General features: G+C 37.1%; 1 protein-coding gene across 3 annotated transcripts in view; it reads left to right on the top strand.

Moving 5' to 3' along the window:
* The window catches only part of LOC117405817 (neural cell adhesion molecule 2-like), a 272,867-nt gene extending 254,396 nt beyond the window's left edge, over nucleotides 1-18,471 (top strand). Inside the window, exons 17-19 of one of the 3 annotated variants that reach the window (XM_059030325.1) lie at nucleotides 9,076-9,280; nucleotides 12,337-12,456; nucleotides 14,542-18,470. In XM_059030325.1, coding sequence (XP_058886308.1) covers nucleotides 9,076-9,280; nucleotides 12,337-12,456; nucleotides 14,542-14,656 — 440 coding nt within the window. In that variant the 3' untranslated portion in view covers nucleotides 14,657-18,470. Of the gene's footprint in view, nucleotides 1-9,075; nucleotides 9,281-12,336; nucleotides 12,457-14,541 lie in introns of all 3 variants that reach the window. The other 2 variants (XM_059030326.1, XM_059030327.1) reach the window with 2 other exon arrangements.
* The last annotated feature ends 790 nt before the right edge of the window (nucleotides 18,472-19,261 follow it).

Genomic DNA, 19,261 nt, shown 5'->3' with positions numbered 1-19,261 from the left:
TTAGCTGCATCTCACACAGCATCTTAATAAAACATGATTTGTTTTCAAGAAAGTGGGATATCTTACATTTAAACTAGCTAATATAGAAGTACTGAAAAGACAATAATAGTAAAAGCCTTGCACAAACATTGACATTTTTTATGAGATGATAAAGACACCTTGTCAAAACTCTTATCTAAGATTTTGCTACATTTTTTAGCACTAATGGCTGTTTTCTCAGAACCTGATTAGTACCAGTCATGGACTACCTGAGCTAAAATAGCCTTCTGCAGTCCACGATTAGTGATAATCTGGGTCTGTGAAACAGAACTATATATCTTATGACTGAGTGTTTAAGAGAAACATTTGTCTTTCTGACCAAGTATCATGTTCTTAAGAAGGTGATTTGAAGAAATCAGATGACTTTATATGGTATTTCTTCTATTTATCCTGTACATGGAGGCTATTTGGTTCAGTTTATTCCTGGACCTGGAAAATCAGTTCTCTGCACTGAGAAAGCTGCTGTGCATCACATCGTATGCTCACATCTGTGGCTGTGTTTCTCAGATCAGATGTTTGTTAATGTATCCATATCGACTACTGATGCAGACAGAACTATAGATCATCTCCTACATGACCTGTGTCCAGCAGCAATAAAAAGGCTATAAGTAGACTATTAAGAATCAGTCAGGGTCTGACACTAGATTAGGCAGAAGGGACTCTGCATTTATCAATGTGTTTCGGAAGACTCCCTCATATTGCTTTGTTGTTTATTGTTTTTTACTACACCGGATGCAATTCAAAGATAATGGATTATTTTGCTGAAATGGCTTTTCCATTTTAAATGATGTGAACACAGGAGTATTAGAGACTGTTGTTTAGCCATGTGAGAAGCCAGATGCAGTGGACAGAGGCAGCTTTGAATAAAGAAGCAGACAGTATATTGTTCCTCAGTAAAGTCCTACTGGGTCTGAATTTCAGCAAATTTAAATTCCCTCGCACTTTATTTTGTTTTGCATACAGTTTTTTTTTTTTCTTCTTCATAAAACGTCCTAATGTTTTGGTTTCCATTACATTAAATCCCTGTTCTTGTTAATCTTTGTCTCATCACATAGGCTTTATTTGTAACTTGCTCACACAACCTGAAGTGCTGAAAAGTTTATTGGGATCCACATTATTCCCAATCTTGTTTTCAAGTGTGTTTTAAATAGGGGACTCAGCAAGAATTAGCATACATTTCTCACTGGTTCTAAATTAATCCTGCACTGAAGTCCAGAATAAAAAGTAGTCTTGCAATACCACACAAGTAAAAGATAACACTGTCCATTAAGTGTCTCTAATTACTGTGTATTTACATAGTATCTGCTTAGTAAATGCATGTGTACTTACACATAATTACAATGTTATTATGCATAGTTTGATTATTTGCAACAACCCTAATCCTAACCTTATCCCTACCCCTATCCCTTGCCCTAACCATAACCCTAACCCTAAACCTAACTGGATAAAATTGTTTACTTATATCATGCACACGTTAAGTACATTGTAACTATGCATAATAACATTGTAATTATGGGCAGACTAGAGAGGTAAATGCTAATGGTTACATTCTGTATTTTTAGACATGATTCTGAGAGCTCCGTTGAGGCCATAGAAGTTGTGGGGCTGATCACGTTAGTTTATTTAATAATTAATTGAAACAATTAATTAATTTTAATAATTACAATACTTCAAATCAATATGCGTTAATCATCTTGAATGAATACTATATGACCATTACCATATTAAAACACAGACAATCTATTAGTTATCTGTTAAATAATCTGAATATTCATTCACGTTAATTAAGACCTCATCATAATCATTTTATTTAGTGATGTGTATAAGATCGAGGAATTACAATGAACACACAAAACACCCTCAACCACAACAAGGTAGGTTAAAACATTGTAGCAGTTCATTAGATAATAATAATAAGGGTACAGAAAGGAAAAACTTAGAAAATCATCATGAGTTCACATACATATCAATGCAGCACAAGTAAACACTTATTCCTTGAATGTATATGCTTCTATATATGTCGTTTCTTAATAATGCATTTAAACTACAGTACAAGTGGAATCCCTATTGCTTTCCTAACATTCAGTATAGGGTCAGCATCTTATTCTAACACAGTGCATTAACTCCTCTGTCTCAATCTCAGTGCAGGTTGCGCAGATCTGTTAACAGGTGATGATGTCACTCTGCTGACAGTTTCCTCAGCTCAACTACTCAGATAGTGGCCCTGCGTCTACTGCTCACAGGCAATATAATTATGATTAAACACCAACATGTATTTTTAAAATGTAAAACAAAACGTGTTCAATTACAATTTTTCTAATAACATATCAAAGCTAAGGCTGGTTTACAATTGTTTACTAAAAATTACACAAGTATACTTTCAAATAAGCACTTCATATGACAATATGAGTTAAGCAGCTTAGTTAATTTTTAACAAGGTTCAAACTCTGAGGTTTTTCATACGCTTGTTAAAAGTGCAATTTAAGATAACTATTTTTATCAATTTCTATGTGTTGTAATTACAATTAATTACTCTAGTTCCACAAGGGAAAGGTAAGGAAATTATACTCAATGGTTCCCTGAAAAAGATACCAAAAGTCTGCAGAATAAATCTTCTATTGTAGTTATATTTTCACTTCGTTTCCACAAATCTTCAAACCCAAGTTGCGCTCCTTTATCTTCAAAACCCAAGTAGGGGTTTTACACACGTCCCGTGTGTACCTTTATCTTCAAAACCCAAGTAGGGGTTTTACACACGTCACGTGTGTACCTTTATCTTCAAAACCCAAGTAAAAATAAAAATTAATAAAATAATAAGGTACATAATCTTCTTGCAGTCAAGAGGTATAAAGCTTAAGGCTATCTTCTCTTTTGGGGCCAGTTAGAAACCAGTTCAAGGTTCTTGTTGCAAGTTGCCAATTCTTATAGGACTTTCACATAAAGACCTATACATTACCCCTACAAGTGTCTTCCATTGTTTTGGACAATGGGTTGCCTCACCCTGCGTAGGATGAATACATTATCTAATTATGACTTCCTTCTGCTGTCCCCAGCCTCCATTTCCTCCATAAATTCTGATCAGATGCTCTGATCTTTTTATGATATTGTAGAGTCCCTTTGTGTCTGGTTCAGTTAAAGTCCACCGGCCCGAGGCTCACTACCCCTCCTTTGTGCTGTGTGCTCGGAATTTGCTAGTCAATAGTTCACATGCTGCCTTGCATACTGTGTGCTCAAGAATGAATCCAAAAGATTAGTTCAGATATGTACTTATATCAAAAATAGTTATTAATTCCAGGCAATTGTGCCTACAAAGTGCTTTAAACTTCTTGGTTTTAAAAAGTCACTAGAATGATATTTCATACCAATACCATGTTGCCCTTTAAGTGGGTAGTGAGTGTTCAAGATAAAACATTCAAATTAATGTTATGCACAATTCTAGTATTGAACTCCGGGCGATAATTGCAGATCACAATTTAAAGCTGTTGTCTCGGTCATAGCGTGTTGAGATATGTAATTTACTCCTATTAAAATGGTATGTTAAATTTCAACAATAATTAACCTCAATAATTTAAAAATAAATCCTTGTAGATTTATCTGAAGCAATTACTGGGGTCATTTATGTGCAGCACTGGTGTTCCAAAAAATTGTCAATTATGTGCTTAATTTAACATGCACACATTTTAATATTTTACTAGTATTCTTAATTTTAATTGCTGTAATCAGTTTAGAAATTTTGCTGGTTGAGTTCATCTTTATATAGTTTTTTTTTTTTTTTAATCAATATTTCCTCTGAAATTTAACTCATAAAAATGTCTACAGTGATCACTAACCATGGAGTGCAATGTACAAGAATTTGGTTTAACAGCTTTGATACAATGTGGGTCATGGTGTTTTTTTCCATTCGTGACATGTATGTATTCAGTCTAGACTGAATTCATTACGGTGCATCTGTGCAGCCTCCCCTGTGGCTTCATGCCTTTCTGAAACGTGTTTTACATGTGTTCACATGCATGTTAAATAAAGGAATTGGATACATGGAAATAAGCAGCACTCAAGAGCTATTTAACACTTCAGCAGCATTTGCTGCATGCCTGTTATAACCCAAATGGCAACTAACATGCCTTTGTACCTGCAGATGATGGTTTTCATGAAAACAAACCAAACCTCCTTTGTATTCTTTCTTTACATTGAATTCAGACCTTTATATTTGAGTTGTCTGTCCGAATATGGTGGTCCTCTTTATCCAAAAACCTTTCAATTGGATCAAGGTTGTAACTAAAACACTCTTAATATCACTATACCCTGTGAAGTTGTACTGTATTAAGATTAATGTTACTATGCTAGAGGAGGGTAGAAGCAAGTATATAATAGAGGAAGACTTATTTGGTGGTACATTGTAAGCAAGGTGAACAGGGCTGAGTGATATGGCAAGCTGTAAAGACTGAAGAGTTGAAAATGTGATGAATTACACCCTGCTGAGTGAAGCTGTCATACGTATATGTGTATTCAGCTAAGAGCTGAATGAAGATACAGTATTAAGGCTGAAAGGAGCTGCAGTAAGTGGAGATGCATCACTGAGGCTCGTGGGTGCAGCTGTGAGCAATGATATGGAGAGTTCAGATGGTGGAGGTTTTGAGCAGTGCTTTATTATTGCATGGAGGCCCAATGAAGATATTACCGCAGGAACGAACGTCTGATGCATGAAGTTCAATGCGAGTATGATTTGAGAGGACGCCGCTGTGATGTGCACAGTGGAATTTGGGAATGATGCATGCTGCTGAACACGTTTGTATTATAATGGGCTAAAGAGGTGGAGATGTATGGAGCTGAACGGTGCTTTATCATGTGGGCTGAACCAAACTTCAACACTTCCACGGTTCACTGGAACATTGATGTACCGTTAACGGTTTAATGAAATGGGGATGTGCAGTGATGTGAAGAGGCGGAATCATTTTACAATGTCTGTCATAAATGAAAGGTGAGGTTAAATGGTGCTTTGTGCAGGACTCAAAGCTTGTGCATGGGATGAGCAAAACTAATACGACTTGACTTCAGCCAGGATGTGCAGGGCTGTGGTACAGCATGGTTTTCAGTAGCAGTTCCTGAAGTGTTCCCTGCAGCTCTGTACAACTGGGTATCAATCAATGGCAATTCACTGCTGCATTGATCTAAAAGCCGCTTGTAAGCAAAGTTTTTCTTTCACCCAGGGCCCAACATTTTACTGGCATACCAAGAAAATAGCAGATGCAGGGTAGTACTGGATGAGGAACAGTACTGTTTATTTCTCTTTGTTCCGTCACTCTGGCCCAATATTAAAAATCAACTCTGATCAAACCAAGAGACTGCTACCACATTGCAAGGTGTGTGTTGTTATCACTGTAAGGAATCATAATTATCATGGTTATTATTATCAGTTTCGTTATTTATTATTCCCATAACAGGCTTGTCCAGCATGCTACACATCAAGTTTCTTTTTCCTAATTGTTCTTGTTATTTTATTGCAAATCACTTAATAAGCATCCTGCTTCCCCTTTCATTTCATTCATTAATGACTGTAAAATATTATTGAAGGAGATGTCCAGTTGCAAGCAAATCTATCATACAAAAAAACATATTTGTATATTACATTGAATTCCAAGTTTCCTTTATTTTTATTTAGTTTCAGTCTTTTTCCATATTTATTATTCTTATTGCATACCAGCCAAGATTGTGTAAGTTGGCCTTGGGCTGTTAGTTTTATATTTTTATTCCAAGTAATTGGCATTGCATTTTTTTATTCTAGATAGTCATATCTGGTCTCATTCAGGTGTCGTGTTGTCATGCAATAATTATCCACTAATAAAATGGTGACTGAAAAATATTTACGCATTAGAACAGAATTAGCATGTGTTAGTAAACACCTCCCTTTTCCAAGTTTCTCACTTCAGATTTCTTTTTAAACTGTTTTTGACATTTTCATTTATAAATGTTTGGTCTGGAACTTAAAATTAACATTACATTCCTGACTGGAGTTGAGTTGAGTTGATTGCAGGATACTCAATGATACTCAAGGATACTTTAGTATGCCTGACCAGCCTGCCAGGAAACCCTTCACTAGACTCCCCTTACTTGGTTAACCCACCTGAATTTATACTTGTGCCAAACCCTAATTGGCTGTCAGTTATCAATTAGGTGTATTTAGGAGTTCAGGTGTTCTTTAACACTGTCAAAAAAGGTCATTACAATAATCAAGACTTTGACTACAAACAATTACATCACTTTACTCTAAAATTCCATTGCAGAGACATGGACAATATGCCCAATTCACATTACAGTGCCATGTGCTTCTGTGTGAAACCAGTCTCTCAGTACACTAGAGACAGAATGGAGGTGCTTTCCCAAAGACTAGTAGTGAGCCTGCTGCATGCATCAGTAGAAATAAAAATATGAAGGCTGGGTGTTGTGCACTATTTCTTTAACTGAAAAATAATATATTGCATACTTGCATATCAGCATTTGTTCTCTAAAAACTCAAGGTCATGGGTTTCTTAGAAAAAATACTTCTGTAGTTCAACTAATGTATCTGAAAATAAATGGCCAGCCCAAGGACACTCAAAGTGTATTACTCAAATACAAAGTACATTAAAAAAAAAAAATTATTATTATTATTATTATTAAAGTTAATATGTATTTGCTCTCAGATATTTATTCAAATGTGTGATCCTGAGGGTTGTTATCAACTTCATTAAACATATCTGTTAAATAACTACCAGATCTGTTTTCCACTGATTACAAAGCATTTACTTCGGAATTTTGAGGGTTTTTTTCTACCTGCATTTCATCATGTGTTAAACAGAGGGAGCTGTCTTTTTTCAGTGATTCTGTAAAGACCGCTAGCTTTGCAATTCACTGGTAAAATGTGAAACTAGAGTTTAATGTACAGTAAATGCACTACGCACTGCATTCCAAAAGGACACCAATGAAATACATAACGGTACAATTGCAGTCTGTTAGGAGTGTTTATTGTGGACCCTTAGAAGACCAATCCATTATTACCACTAGGACTGGATGATGTTATTTCACTGTTCTACACGGCTTGACAAAGGTGTGCACGTCCCAAACAAGCCAATACATAAATAAACATGCAAAAAAACGTGTACTGTGGTTAGGTTACTGGATTTCATCGTATGCACAATTGTTCACTCTTTTTAAATCTGCTTCACCTTTCCTGTTTTTCATTTGAAATATGTTTTTTTATCACAAGAAATGCTTTGAAGCTGGGGCAGGCTTCATCTCGGTGTTCTTGGTATTCAATGCCTTGTACATGCTAAAGCCTCTTAATATTATGGGATGAATAGATGTGCCATCGTTGTCAAGGGAAAATATAGAAATACCTGTTTTTACTATTTATTAGACTGCTATAACTTCCTCAACAGTCTTGTTATTAAGAAAACACCATGAGGTCCGTGGATGACTGTTTCTACATGGGGTGTAGTTGTTCATAGAGCAGTTCTAAAAAGCCTTACGAAATACAGGGTGAAGTTGCATATCATGTTAATCAGGAGACTGTTGGTGCAGACATTGTTTTTTAATTCACATTTTTTTTTATCCAACCAGTAGCTCTATTACAACAACAACTCTACTACTACTGTGTGGTATTGATTTTAACAGATTCAGTACGTCAATATAATAGAAAAAAAACATATTCAAGAATGATTGAATACATTTTGTAGCATTAGCTTAAGAAATAATTTAAGATATGCTGTACTTCCACTGAAACTACACTACATAAGTGTAAACAGCTTACTGGCCTTTATCTAATGTCACATGGGTGAATGAAGGAATCCGGATACAGGTTTGCTGGTGGTAGATGTAGGGGACTATCTACCCATGATGCACCGCTCTCCTGAACACAGCAGATTGTGCTGTCTTCACTATGCCAGGGTAGGAGGCATGGCCCGAGATCTTACATTGTTGGATACAGGTACGTTTACTACACTGTAGCTACACTTTCCGGTAACACTTTACATTGTGTCTCTAATGAATGTATTTACATAGTAGTTACATAGTAAATACATGTGTAAATTGCCTTGCTATTCATTCGCACGCAAGAGTGCAGACAATCTGCAGTCATATATGTTTCGAGTCTCACGTGGGTATTATGTTTCTATCGTTTCATTTCTTCTTTTGTTTATTTTAATTTAATTGAGCCTGTCTGTCACCACCACAGTCATCTGTCTTTCTAGCTACACTGAAACAGTGAAGTGCGGAAGGCAATATTTGTGACGAGTGTTGGGTGATTGAATTATTAAGGAATGTTTTGGCCCAGGGGTCACCCTCTGCTGACAAAGCATCCCTCATGTGCATAAATTATCAGTTGAAAGAACAGATGTTTAAACTGTTGTTGACACAAGATGTCATCTTCACTTAACAAACAGTTTACAGGATGTGTGCTGATTCCAAGAGAAACATTGCAATGTTAATAAAAAGTAAAAACAAGGACAAGATACTCCACAAACAGAAAACTCAAGCAAAGCCTTTGTATATTATTGTAAAAACAAAAAAGCAATTCTCTGTATTCCCTTCTTGTTTGCTCATATTTTCAAAGAGATACCACTAAGAAAAGAATTACCTGGCACTACAGCACAGAGGTCTGTGAAAAAACTGCATCAAGTTCCCCTCCAATAGGCAGACAAGCCAGCCAAGTGAGAATGTGGCTGCTCTGGTAATCTGACCTGATTGGAAGGAACTTTAAAAACATATGAGAAAGTGATCAAGCTAAACCTGATTGGCAATTTAGTTTGACCACATACAGAGAAGTGGAGCAAGAAGGCTCCTAGCACATCGTAACTCAGGACTGTGCTACCCTTTCCACAGATCAGTTTCAGTCACTGCCAGTAAATTCAGATAGTTTTGTAATCCAGGTTTTGGAGAGAATTCTTTCTATTTATATGTCAAAGAAAATATGAAATGTGCATATTAGTTGAGACAAAAAACCCATCAAGTTTCTGACTGGTTTTATGCCACTGACATGTGTTCCATGATTGATGCCTGCAGACACCCTGTTCAGCGGTCTGGGTCTGGGGGCGGTGGTGGGGCTGGGCGTGGCAGCCCTGCTCCTTGTCCTGGGGCTTGTGGATGTCAGCTGTTTCTTCCTGAAGCAGTGCGGCCTGTTGATGTGCATCACCCGGAGGTTCTGCGGGAAGAAAACAGCCACCAGCAGCAAGAGCAAAGACCTGGAGGAAGGCAAAGCAGCGTATCTGTGAGTACCCAAAGCCTGGTCTGCCATTTACACACCCTGCTGCAACAAGGGAGGCATCGGGTATAATACTACTACTACGACTACTACTACTGCTACTACTAATAATAATAATAATACATTTATTATTATTATTATTATTATTATTATTATTATTATTATTATTATTATTATTATTATTATTATTATTATTATATGCAGTAAAACTGTAAAACACCAAATTGCATTTGGGTGTTCCAGTATAAAGCAAAACTCCAGCATCACTGCATAAGTATAGCCAGTCCTTCTTTAGACTCCCACAATTGAGGCCACACGTGATGAACTGTGTTGAGTTTCAGTGTTCTTACATGTTTTTTTTCCACATTATGTAATGTGCTGTAGTGTTATTTGTATTCTCTTTTTTCCACACAATGGCCCCCTAGGCCACCAGTCAATGTCCCTCCCTTGTGTATTCTGTAATGGCAAACTGTGCATGTACTGTATTGGATGTATTATTTTCTATTCCATGTGTTGCATGGAATACCTTCCTGCAGCTATAGGTTCACCCTTTATTATAATGGGCACTTTGTCAAAGGAGACGCTTCATTTAGGTTTACCGTACTGTGTTGTAGATATTAACTATGAACATATTTTTTTAATCAATTCTTGCTGTTAGCTGTTAGTAAAATAACCATGAATCTAGCTGCTCCGATATAAAGCCAGTCTCTTTTGGCTTATCACTCATCTCAGTGGTCTCTGAAGCTTCCTAGCAGCTCCCTACAGTGGCTCCCAATGGGTGAAGACCCTGACCCCTGATGGTTATCAGTAATTACATTGGATAATTGTTGTACTGTATGCGCTCTGTCTTTCTGCATGGTTGGCAATGGGGCATGTTTAATTGCACAGCCATTAGGGGGAGTACTGTATGTAATTAAATATCTCTGGTAGTTGACTCAATTGAGTGATACTTGGACTGGGAATGCATCCCAGTTCTTCTGGCATGTAGAACACAGTGTGTTGATCTGAAACCAGGGTTCAGTCCTCAATCACTGTTTCAATAAAGCTGATGTCACCTTCCCAGCAGTTTCCCTTTAAAAAAATAGCTCATGTACGTGACAGAATTTTTATAACTTAATTGTTTTCTTTGGCAAAAAATACACAGTATATGTCCATGATGGAATGAATCATGGGTAAGGGACATTTAGAGCTTAGAGTTTTATTGGCCTTTATTGGGATTTTGCCAGCTCACAAAGCAGACAGAACCTCTTTTATTGTGAATCAGGTATCGAATGAGTTCTGCCTCCAGTGGGAAGAGTGCCCAATATATTTTTTGCCCATCACTCCACAGAATTGTGATGCTGGCAAGTTATTTATATTTGTTAATAGACTGTAGTCCCTGACAGTGTTCCGGTTTTGACTTACAGTCTCAGGAAAGAAAATAATGACATAGTGGTGCACCAGATTACCATGGCCACAGAAACAGGGTATTTTACATTGTGTTGTACTGGAGGTAGTATTAGTACAGGTCTGATGAAAATAGCTAACATTTATATTACCAGGCAAACACTGAGATTCTCAGTCTGGATCTTAGAGAAAGAAATACCAGATCGGTTTACCAATTGTCAGGATGTGAGAGGTGTGGGGAAGAAAAGAATGTGCAAATCGAGGGTATGTTCAAAGAAAGACTTCCTTATTTTAATAAATCAATCCACCCCCTATAACAGCAATGGTATGGTGGTCATACAGCAGTTTTACAGTCCCAAACAAAACCAAAAAAAATAAACAAATAATTAATAAGTCTGTGCCCCGTAGTGCAGGCAGACCGCAAGTGCTCAGTCAGTGCAGGTCCTCCAGTGCAAGGACGGGTGGTGGCTGTGTACAGGGTAGGTGCTCCAGTGCAGGGACGGGTGGTGGTTGTGTGCAGGATAGGTGCTCCATTGGAGAGACGAGTGGAGGTTGTGTGCAGGGTAGGTGCTCCAGGGGTTTGTGCTGGCTTCAAAGCGTCAGCTCCCGGGTTAGTCCTCAGTTGCAAAACCAAAAGCGTTCTAGCTGCATTGACCCTTTGCTCCTATGTCGGATCTGGTCCGACATTGCAATTATTCCTATCTGGTCCAATGTCGGACCCTGTCCGACATCATCAAAAAGACGCAAAAACGGGTTTCTAGTCGTTTTTTCTCCGGAAAAAGCCGAGAACACCATTCAATGGCCGAGTGGGAGTGACAGGACCCGAGACAAGCCGAAAAAAAAGGCCGTATCTCATGATTATTTTATTACTATAGCTTTTTTCAGTTGTTATAGTAATAAAATAATGACTTGGATCGCATTATTGAGGCGTTTGGTGATAAAACGAGTGATCAGGAGATGATTGATCGGTATGTACGACTATTATTATTACTATTATTATTATTATTATTATTATTATTATTATTATTATTATTATTATTATTATTATTATTATTTATTTCTTAGTATATGTGAAAGCTATAGCAAACGAAAGGGTGGGGTGGGGCTGGAGATGCCTAGTGAGTGCTTTGTTGATATACAGGGCCTTTTAAACCTGTTTGACTGTGGAAAAAAAATACTTTTAAATAGCGCGTCTAAAATTAACTGCGCGTGTGAAAATAAATTGGACCTGACGTGCCTGACACGCACTTAATAAATGGACTGCAAAGGGTTAACGTTTCAGTGCAAGGGACCGTACTCCCGTAGCTGCATCCCCTTTGTACTGCTAAACTCCTGTGATCAGTGTGGCGCCACACTCTATCCAATCACCGCACGCAACACAGCTAATCATAATGGAGTTGTTTACCAGTCTTACAACTACTGACTCTTCCCAAGATGGCCGACTTCCGGTTCTGTCCTACTATCGAGTCTGCCCATCCCTGCGAAGGCGTACCACCAACCTTACTTAGTGCCCTTCCTGGTCGGCAGCTCAGATTCCTTCTCTCCCGTTCACACCAATAAACAAGCTTGCCTTGCAATAGTTTAAAATTTAGATGACATCAGAGATTTTTCAGCTCCATGATAAAATGAGATGACATTGTGCTGTTTATGATTGTGCATTTTGTTGGTGTGTGCAGGAAGGATGGGTCGAAGGATCCAATTGTTGAGATGCGAGCGGAAGAGGAGAGAATAACTAACCCTGATGATGGGAGCCCTGTAAACGAACCGAATGAGACCACACCACTTACAGAGCCAGAGTAAGCCTTGCTTTTACCAGCACGATTGAAGCGTTAAGATAGAGAAGTGTATATGTGCGCTCCAAGCTGTTTTGAGATTTCAGATTTGAATATTAAGCTCTTGAAACAATGTCTGAAATGCCATTATCTTAATCATATGCATCCTTCCATTGGAGCATGCAATGGCATATGGACAAAGATGGGTCTTTCTTCAAACCCAGTGTACTCTGATAGAAGTGCACATATATAGTTATACGTTGCATCAGTTTAATTTGTTGAACATAAGCAATGAGGGCTCAATGCAGAATGGTCTTGGGGAACTTCTTGTTGGTATCTTATGTTTGGATTAAAAAGAGAAACAACCCTTTTGGTTGTTCATATTCCCTGCATTAGAAATGCAGACACAGTTTGGTATGTTTTCCCCTAGTCGATAAAAAGCTGCAGACATTATCATTTGTATTTATCTTTAAAATCAATACTGACAGTTGAAGAGGTTATTACAGACAACTTTTAGATACCAGAACAGTGTTCATGAACACAATAACAAAGCGAGGCGCACTGAAACGCCAGTGAATGACAGAACCTGTCACAGAATAACAGAGTAGAATAGCAGTAGAGGCAGCATTAGATTCATTATCTTGGGATTTGGTCATGACTACACTTTACACAAATTGGAGGGATTGTCAGTGGTCTAGGTTACCTGAAAGTTATTTGCAGTGTATGTGTCTGTTCTTATTAAATCTGCTATATTTCTTGCACAACAGAATGAAGATGGTTGATTATTAGAGGAGTATCAAGGGATATGCTGTTATTAATATATCAACCATTGTAATCAAGCATCTATGAATCATATGCAGTCAGTGGTGAAGCCTATCAGATGAAAATAATCTACTTACATATGTATTGTACGTTTTCAAGCAATTAAGTAAATAGAAGTAATATATATATATATATATATATATATATATATATATATATATATATATATCAATAAATATGTGTGTGTGTGTGTGTGTGTGTGTGTGTGTGTGCATGCATTCGTGCGTGTCTGTATGTGTGTGTTTTCATTGACTTTCTTACAAACAGTTCAGTTTGGTTTAAAGCATCAAATCAAATCTATAGTTACAATGTAATATTTTTGCACGATATATATAAGTAAACAATTGTATCAGAAAAGAAGTGGTACTCAAACTTTGAACAAGTTATTGATGTTTCAAACAAAGTGCTGCCTTCTCCAGCCAGTGGTTTTACACTGTGATTGTGTGTAAGTACACATGTATTTACTAAGTAACTACTATGTAAATACACAGTAATCAGAGACACTTCATGTAAAGTGTTACTTGCATTGGAATTTGAAAATTCCATTTAATCCTTGAATTTGGTTAAGTTGCACAGAATCTTAATACAGCATGTAGACAGCTTCCTTCACATGCCCCCACCTAGAGCCATCCAAGTAAAGAACCCAAGCAGACAGGATACAAACTGGCAAGGGCGGCCATAGATACATTTCTCAGAGGGATGACACAATATGGGTTTGCTGCCAACATCCCATGGGAAGGTCTAATTCTCATGCTTTCTTTCTTTCTTTTTTTCTTGTTTGAACTATGCATTTCTAATGACACATGATGTACTGGGATACTATTTCCCAATCTGGATTCAGTTACCTAGTGTGTCTGTGGAGCCCAAAGGGCTGGATTCTCAAAGCTATTTACTCAAACCAAATTGTTATTAGCTCAATCTTTTCTGAAAAGAAATACAACAACAATTGCAACCTGAGACTATTAACAAAGCCCTCATTTAAATGTTTAAGTGGTTTATTTCAGGTCTGATAGCTTTATTAGGCTTTTTATTATCTTTCTGTAAAGAAATCTAATGATAATTTAGAGTAAAGAGTTTTCGGAAAATATAGCCGTAGTCTGATTTCTGTGTTGTATAGCATCCTTAAAATCTTAAAGAAGGCTTTAAATGTATTATTTAGCCTAACATTGAGTGACTTTGATGAGGCCATAGAGAGTGGCAGGATTTGTAGAAGAGTTGGCAGTGCTTTCGACATGAACTAAATTAAATAAATTAACTACATTCCGTCTTCTGAAATTGTTTTCACAGGAAGCTACCACTGAAAGAAGAGAACGGCAAAGAAGCCCTGAAGCCAGACGCCATTGAGGTCAAAGTTCATGGTGACAACAGCATCCAGACAAACGAAGGGGACAGCAAAGCATAATGGGAAACCCGGAAATTACAATAACATTCGTAGCAAGCAACCCTGTGAACAAAACAAATAAAAGGAACAAATGAAAATAAAATGTTAAATATGTGAGATGAACTGTAAGATTGGGTAACTGAGTCAATGTGTAAATATAGATGGAGAAAGCCCACTGAGTCTAGTTTTGTGATAATCAGTAATATCCTGTGCAGATGTCACTGGTCCGCAGTGACGGTTGTACAGCAATGGTTTTTAGGTCCTGCCTGTCTGCTTTGATTCTTAATTTCTCTTTTACATTAATAAGATGCATCCAGTCCAAGCTGATCAAGGAGTACCAAGATGAAGTTCTCCATCATTCTGAGTGGCAAGCTTTGTGATGAACCAGTTCCTTTTTGTTGGCGGTGGTGGGACTGGGTTTCTTACAGTGGTTAGATTGGGCAATGTTTCCATGCCTCACATGAGGGGGTTCCCACACCAGACATGTCTCACTCCATGGTTCATGATGTTGGAATGATGTATGGTTGTTGCACATTTTAATTGTCATCTTTGCCCTTCTGGTACTTATTTATTTTATTGTGACATTTATTTGATCAGGCAGCAGTTTTATAGTATGTGTTCAACTGCTGATTAGTATTTGACCGATTGTCACACATACCTTGATGTTATGGGTGTAGCGGTTTCTGCAATCGACGTTTCCATCTAGTGTTCCTCCACTTGTATTACACAGCACACCGTAGCAAAAACAGGATGTGAAACAGCCATGAGAGTCAACACCAGTTCAATTAGAGAGATCAAAAGTTGGAGGCCTGGCAGCCTGGAGATTATGCATTTCAAATGCTGTGCTACTATTCACAACACAGGGGTTACGCCAGTGTCTCATCTCAGTCAGTGTTGCCATGCTGTTGTAAATGTCTTGACAACGTGTACGAGATAGAGGTGATACAAATGTAACAGAAATGTGTATGGCATGTTCTACTGCCAAATAGTTTTTCAAGCTTCTAATCTGAGGATGGACTAATATCATAACATGTATTATTTCCAAGAACTGAAAGCTTCCAACCCTACCTCTAGGTGAAAAGAGAATTATTATTATTATTATTATTATTATTATTATTATTATTATTATTATTATTTCAAGAAAATGGTTAAACAGCTCCTTTTGCCTCCCAAAATCAATTTCACTGAATTGTAATAAACCTGACATTGTAGGTTATGCTAGGGTAGTGTATACGATGTTAATATAATACCACTGGAACAATTAACATTCATCTTCTAATGTGTAATGTCATTTGAGTCAAAATGTGTAATTAAACTTGCCCATGCATCTATTATTTTTTTTTCTCAAAGTAATTTTCAAATAATGAATCAATTCTGTTACACATGGGAAAGTAAGTGCTTTCATGTATTTATTTATTTATTTATTTATTTATTCGTCAAAACCATTGATTCATGTTACAGTTAATTAATGTGATGTATTTAGGGGTAGAATTTAAACTAACATGGAGAATTGCTGTATACTGTAACAAATACTGGTAATGATGTCCACTAGAACACAAATTCTATCAGTGAAGTGTTTTTCTGTATGTTCAGATTAAAACTAACACAGTTTACTTTCCTGGAAGCTGAGCTGTGGTTACTGTGCACAGTCTGTATCAGCACTTCCTCTGCAGAAGCAACAACCTTCTGCCATAAATAATAATAATAATAATAATAATAATAATTATTATTATTATTATTATTATTATTATTATTTACTTTTTAGCAGACACCCTTATCCAGGGCGACTTACAATTGTTACAAGATATCACATTATTTCACATTACATTGTACAGATATCACATTATTTTTTTCATACAATTACCCATTTATACAGTTGGGTTTTTACTGGAACAATCTAGGTAAAGTACCTTGCTCAAGGGTACAGCAGCAGTGTTCCCCACCTGAGATTGAACCCACAACCCTCCGGTCAAGAGTCCAGAGCCCTAACCACTACTCCACACTGCTGCCCTTAACCCCGCTGCTCCCTGAACCACGGAAAAATAAAACTATTCGATATCAAACATAGCATAGACTAACTGCTGGCTTGAAAGATTGATGATGACAATAATAATAATAATAATAATAATAATAATAATAATAATAATAATAATAATAATAATAATAATGGAGCAATAGTGATCATAACCCTTTATTGTAGGCTCACTCCCACGTGGATCTTGAATAAGGCATGGATTTTCAGCTGGAACAGGTCACACTTAATTCTACACGTAATTAAGCGAGAGGGAGAAAAGAGAGCTGTGAGAATATTAGCTTGTAAAGGTCCAGAGTGCACCGGGGGACACATGGTAGAAACAAGAAAAAGATGTTGTCATGGTTAACAGCTTGTGTTTAGTAAAACAGAGACAGAGGCTGCTTTATCATTTAGATTGGCTGTGCTACCCTGTATGTCTTTAGATTGCTTATCATTTTACATGTAAAATACTGATCCAGTCTGTAATTAAGTGAAACCCAACTTGGCTTGCATACTGTTTACAAAATAAACATCCAGATTGGATTAAAAAGTACCTGATTGTGTCTCTGGTCAAGACATCCCTTACCTGAACTATATAATACAGTACGTTTCTGATGAGCCCGACGTCACAAATAATATACTTCTGGTGGCACAGCAGTTTGTTTTGTATCGTACCACATTGAACATAACCGTCAATCGATTTTTATAGGGTAGTTTATTTACACCCTTTTTGTTTTGGAAAATACGATGATTGACAATAATTGGAACTGAAAACATCCCGCTGTTCTTCTACCCTCAGTGTTATCTGAATAAAAAAACAACGTCTCTCCATTCCAGTAAAGCCCTCTCTGTATATCCCTGCTTCTCTGACTTATTTGAAAATGATTTCATGTAAATTTTGTCAATAAACGTATAAAATGCAGAACCATTTTCTCTGTTCTTATTTGAATCCTGTACATAACACATACAGTAGTAGCTGGTTTATACAGCTTATTGAAATACATGAGGACATGAGCCAAGCAGTCGCTTGATAGGGTTAATTGTATTGCAGCACACAAGCCATGCAGGCCAGAGAAAGGCATCCAGTTTTATTAAGAGGACCGTTCTGATGTATTAAAGGACACTACAGTACCTGTGAAATATTGAGAGGACTCTGACATGTTAAAAGGACATACTGATTAATGAAACAATCCCCTGTAGGTTCGGTGTTGTATTTTTATTTTTTAATGACATTAGTTAAATGTAATAAATTGAAAGATGGCAAAATAATTTCCTGGCTGCAATGCAATTAGAATTTTGCATCCGCAATTATTTGCACTGCCTCTATACTTAAATCAACCCCTAAGTGTCTCTAATTACTGTGTATTTACATATTAGTTACTTAGAAAATACGTGTGTACTTACACATAAATACAATATTATTATGCATAGTTATTATGTATAAATCTTATGTAAGTTCACAATTGTATCAGAAAAGGTTTAGAGTTAGGGTCAGGGTTATTTCATGCAAAACAATTACACATTAATTACTTTGTAACTATATATAATAACATTGTAATGTTGTACAAGTAAACATGTATTTACTAAGTAACTACTATGTGAATACACAGTAACACAGACACTTAATGTAAAGTGTTACTGACTGACTTATTTTCATCACAGTCAAACAGAGGGAACAATCAGGGAATCTAGTAAGTGACACCATTGCATTGGCATCAGCCCTGAAGCCAACAGGTACAGTCCCATTATACTAAAGCTGAACTAAACAGTGATGGATTGTGTCCCTCTTGAAAGCACGTCACTGTCATTAACACGCTATGTGGGATAGTTTAACATCCAGGAATGATTGCTGCTCTGGGACCTCCATACCGATGATACGGCAGTGCAGTAAACAAGCCGCTGTTTTAGTGGTCTAGAAGGACTATGCTCATTGGTTTGGGGCTCATTCCACACTCATCAGTTTGGGGATGTACTTCTTAATCAACAGCAAGATACTGTGTGTTTATACAGTACAACTGTAAGTGTAGTCTGTCTGGGCAAGACTACTGCAAGCCATGGTCTTGGATTAACAGCTGTCTACTGTCATTTTCAAATGGAATTAAAAAGAGCGCCCAGATAAAAATGTGCTTGCAATAAATAAACCTTATTATCTTGTTTTTTTGATGTGTGTGTGTGTGTGTGTGTTTGCTTCCATTACTTTCTGAGGTAAACGACTGGGATTTCAGTTAGCTTTTTAAATAATTGAAGATGCTGTTGTGTGCTTCTTCCTCTGGGGTGTTGTGAAGGAGGTGAAGACATACTGCTTGGTTTACAATGTTGTTTAACCTCCCTGACTGAGCTCAAACAGATCTTACACACTGCATTGCATGCAGTGCTCTGGTGCTGAAGGTAGTAGCAGGATGGTTGATTAGTCACTGTACGGCATGCAGTGCCCTGGTGCTGAAGGTAATAGTTTAAATACTCTATCCTGATTGGTCAGAACAGGTCACGTGGGTGTGTGAATATTACAGCACTGTATTACAGACAATTGCAGTCATACAGCTCTGAAATGATTTCTAATCCAAATAATAAAGAAAAAAAAGGCTACTTTGAAAGGAGCTATCAAATAATAA

This window comes from Acipenser ruthenus, chromosome 9, assembly GCF_902713425.1.
Source record: "Acipenser ruthenus chromosome 9, fAciRut3.2 maternal haplotype, whole genome shotgun sequence".
Taxonomy (NCBI): Eukaryota; Metazoa; Chordata; class Actinopteri; order Acipenseriformes; family Acipenseridae; genus Acipenser; species Acipenser ruthenus.
The sequence above is the reverse complement of the archived record's forward strand: the minus strand, read 5'-3'. Positions and strand labels throughout refer to the sequence as shown.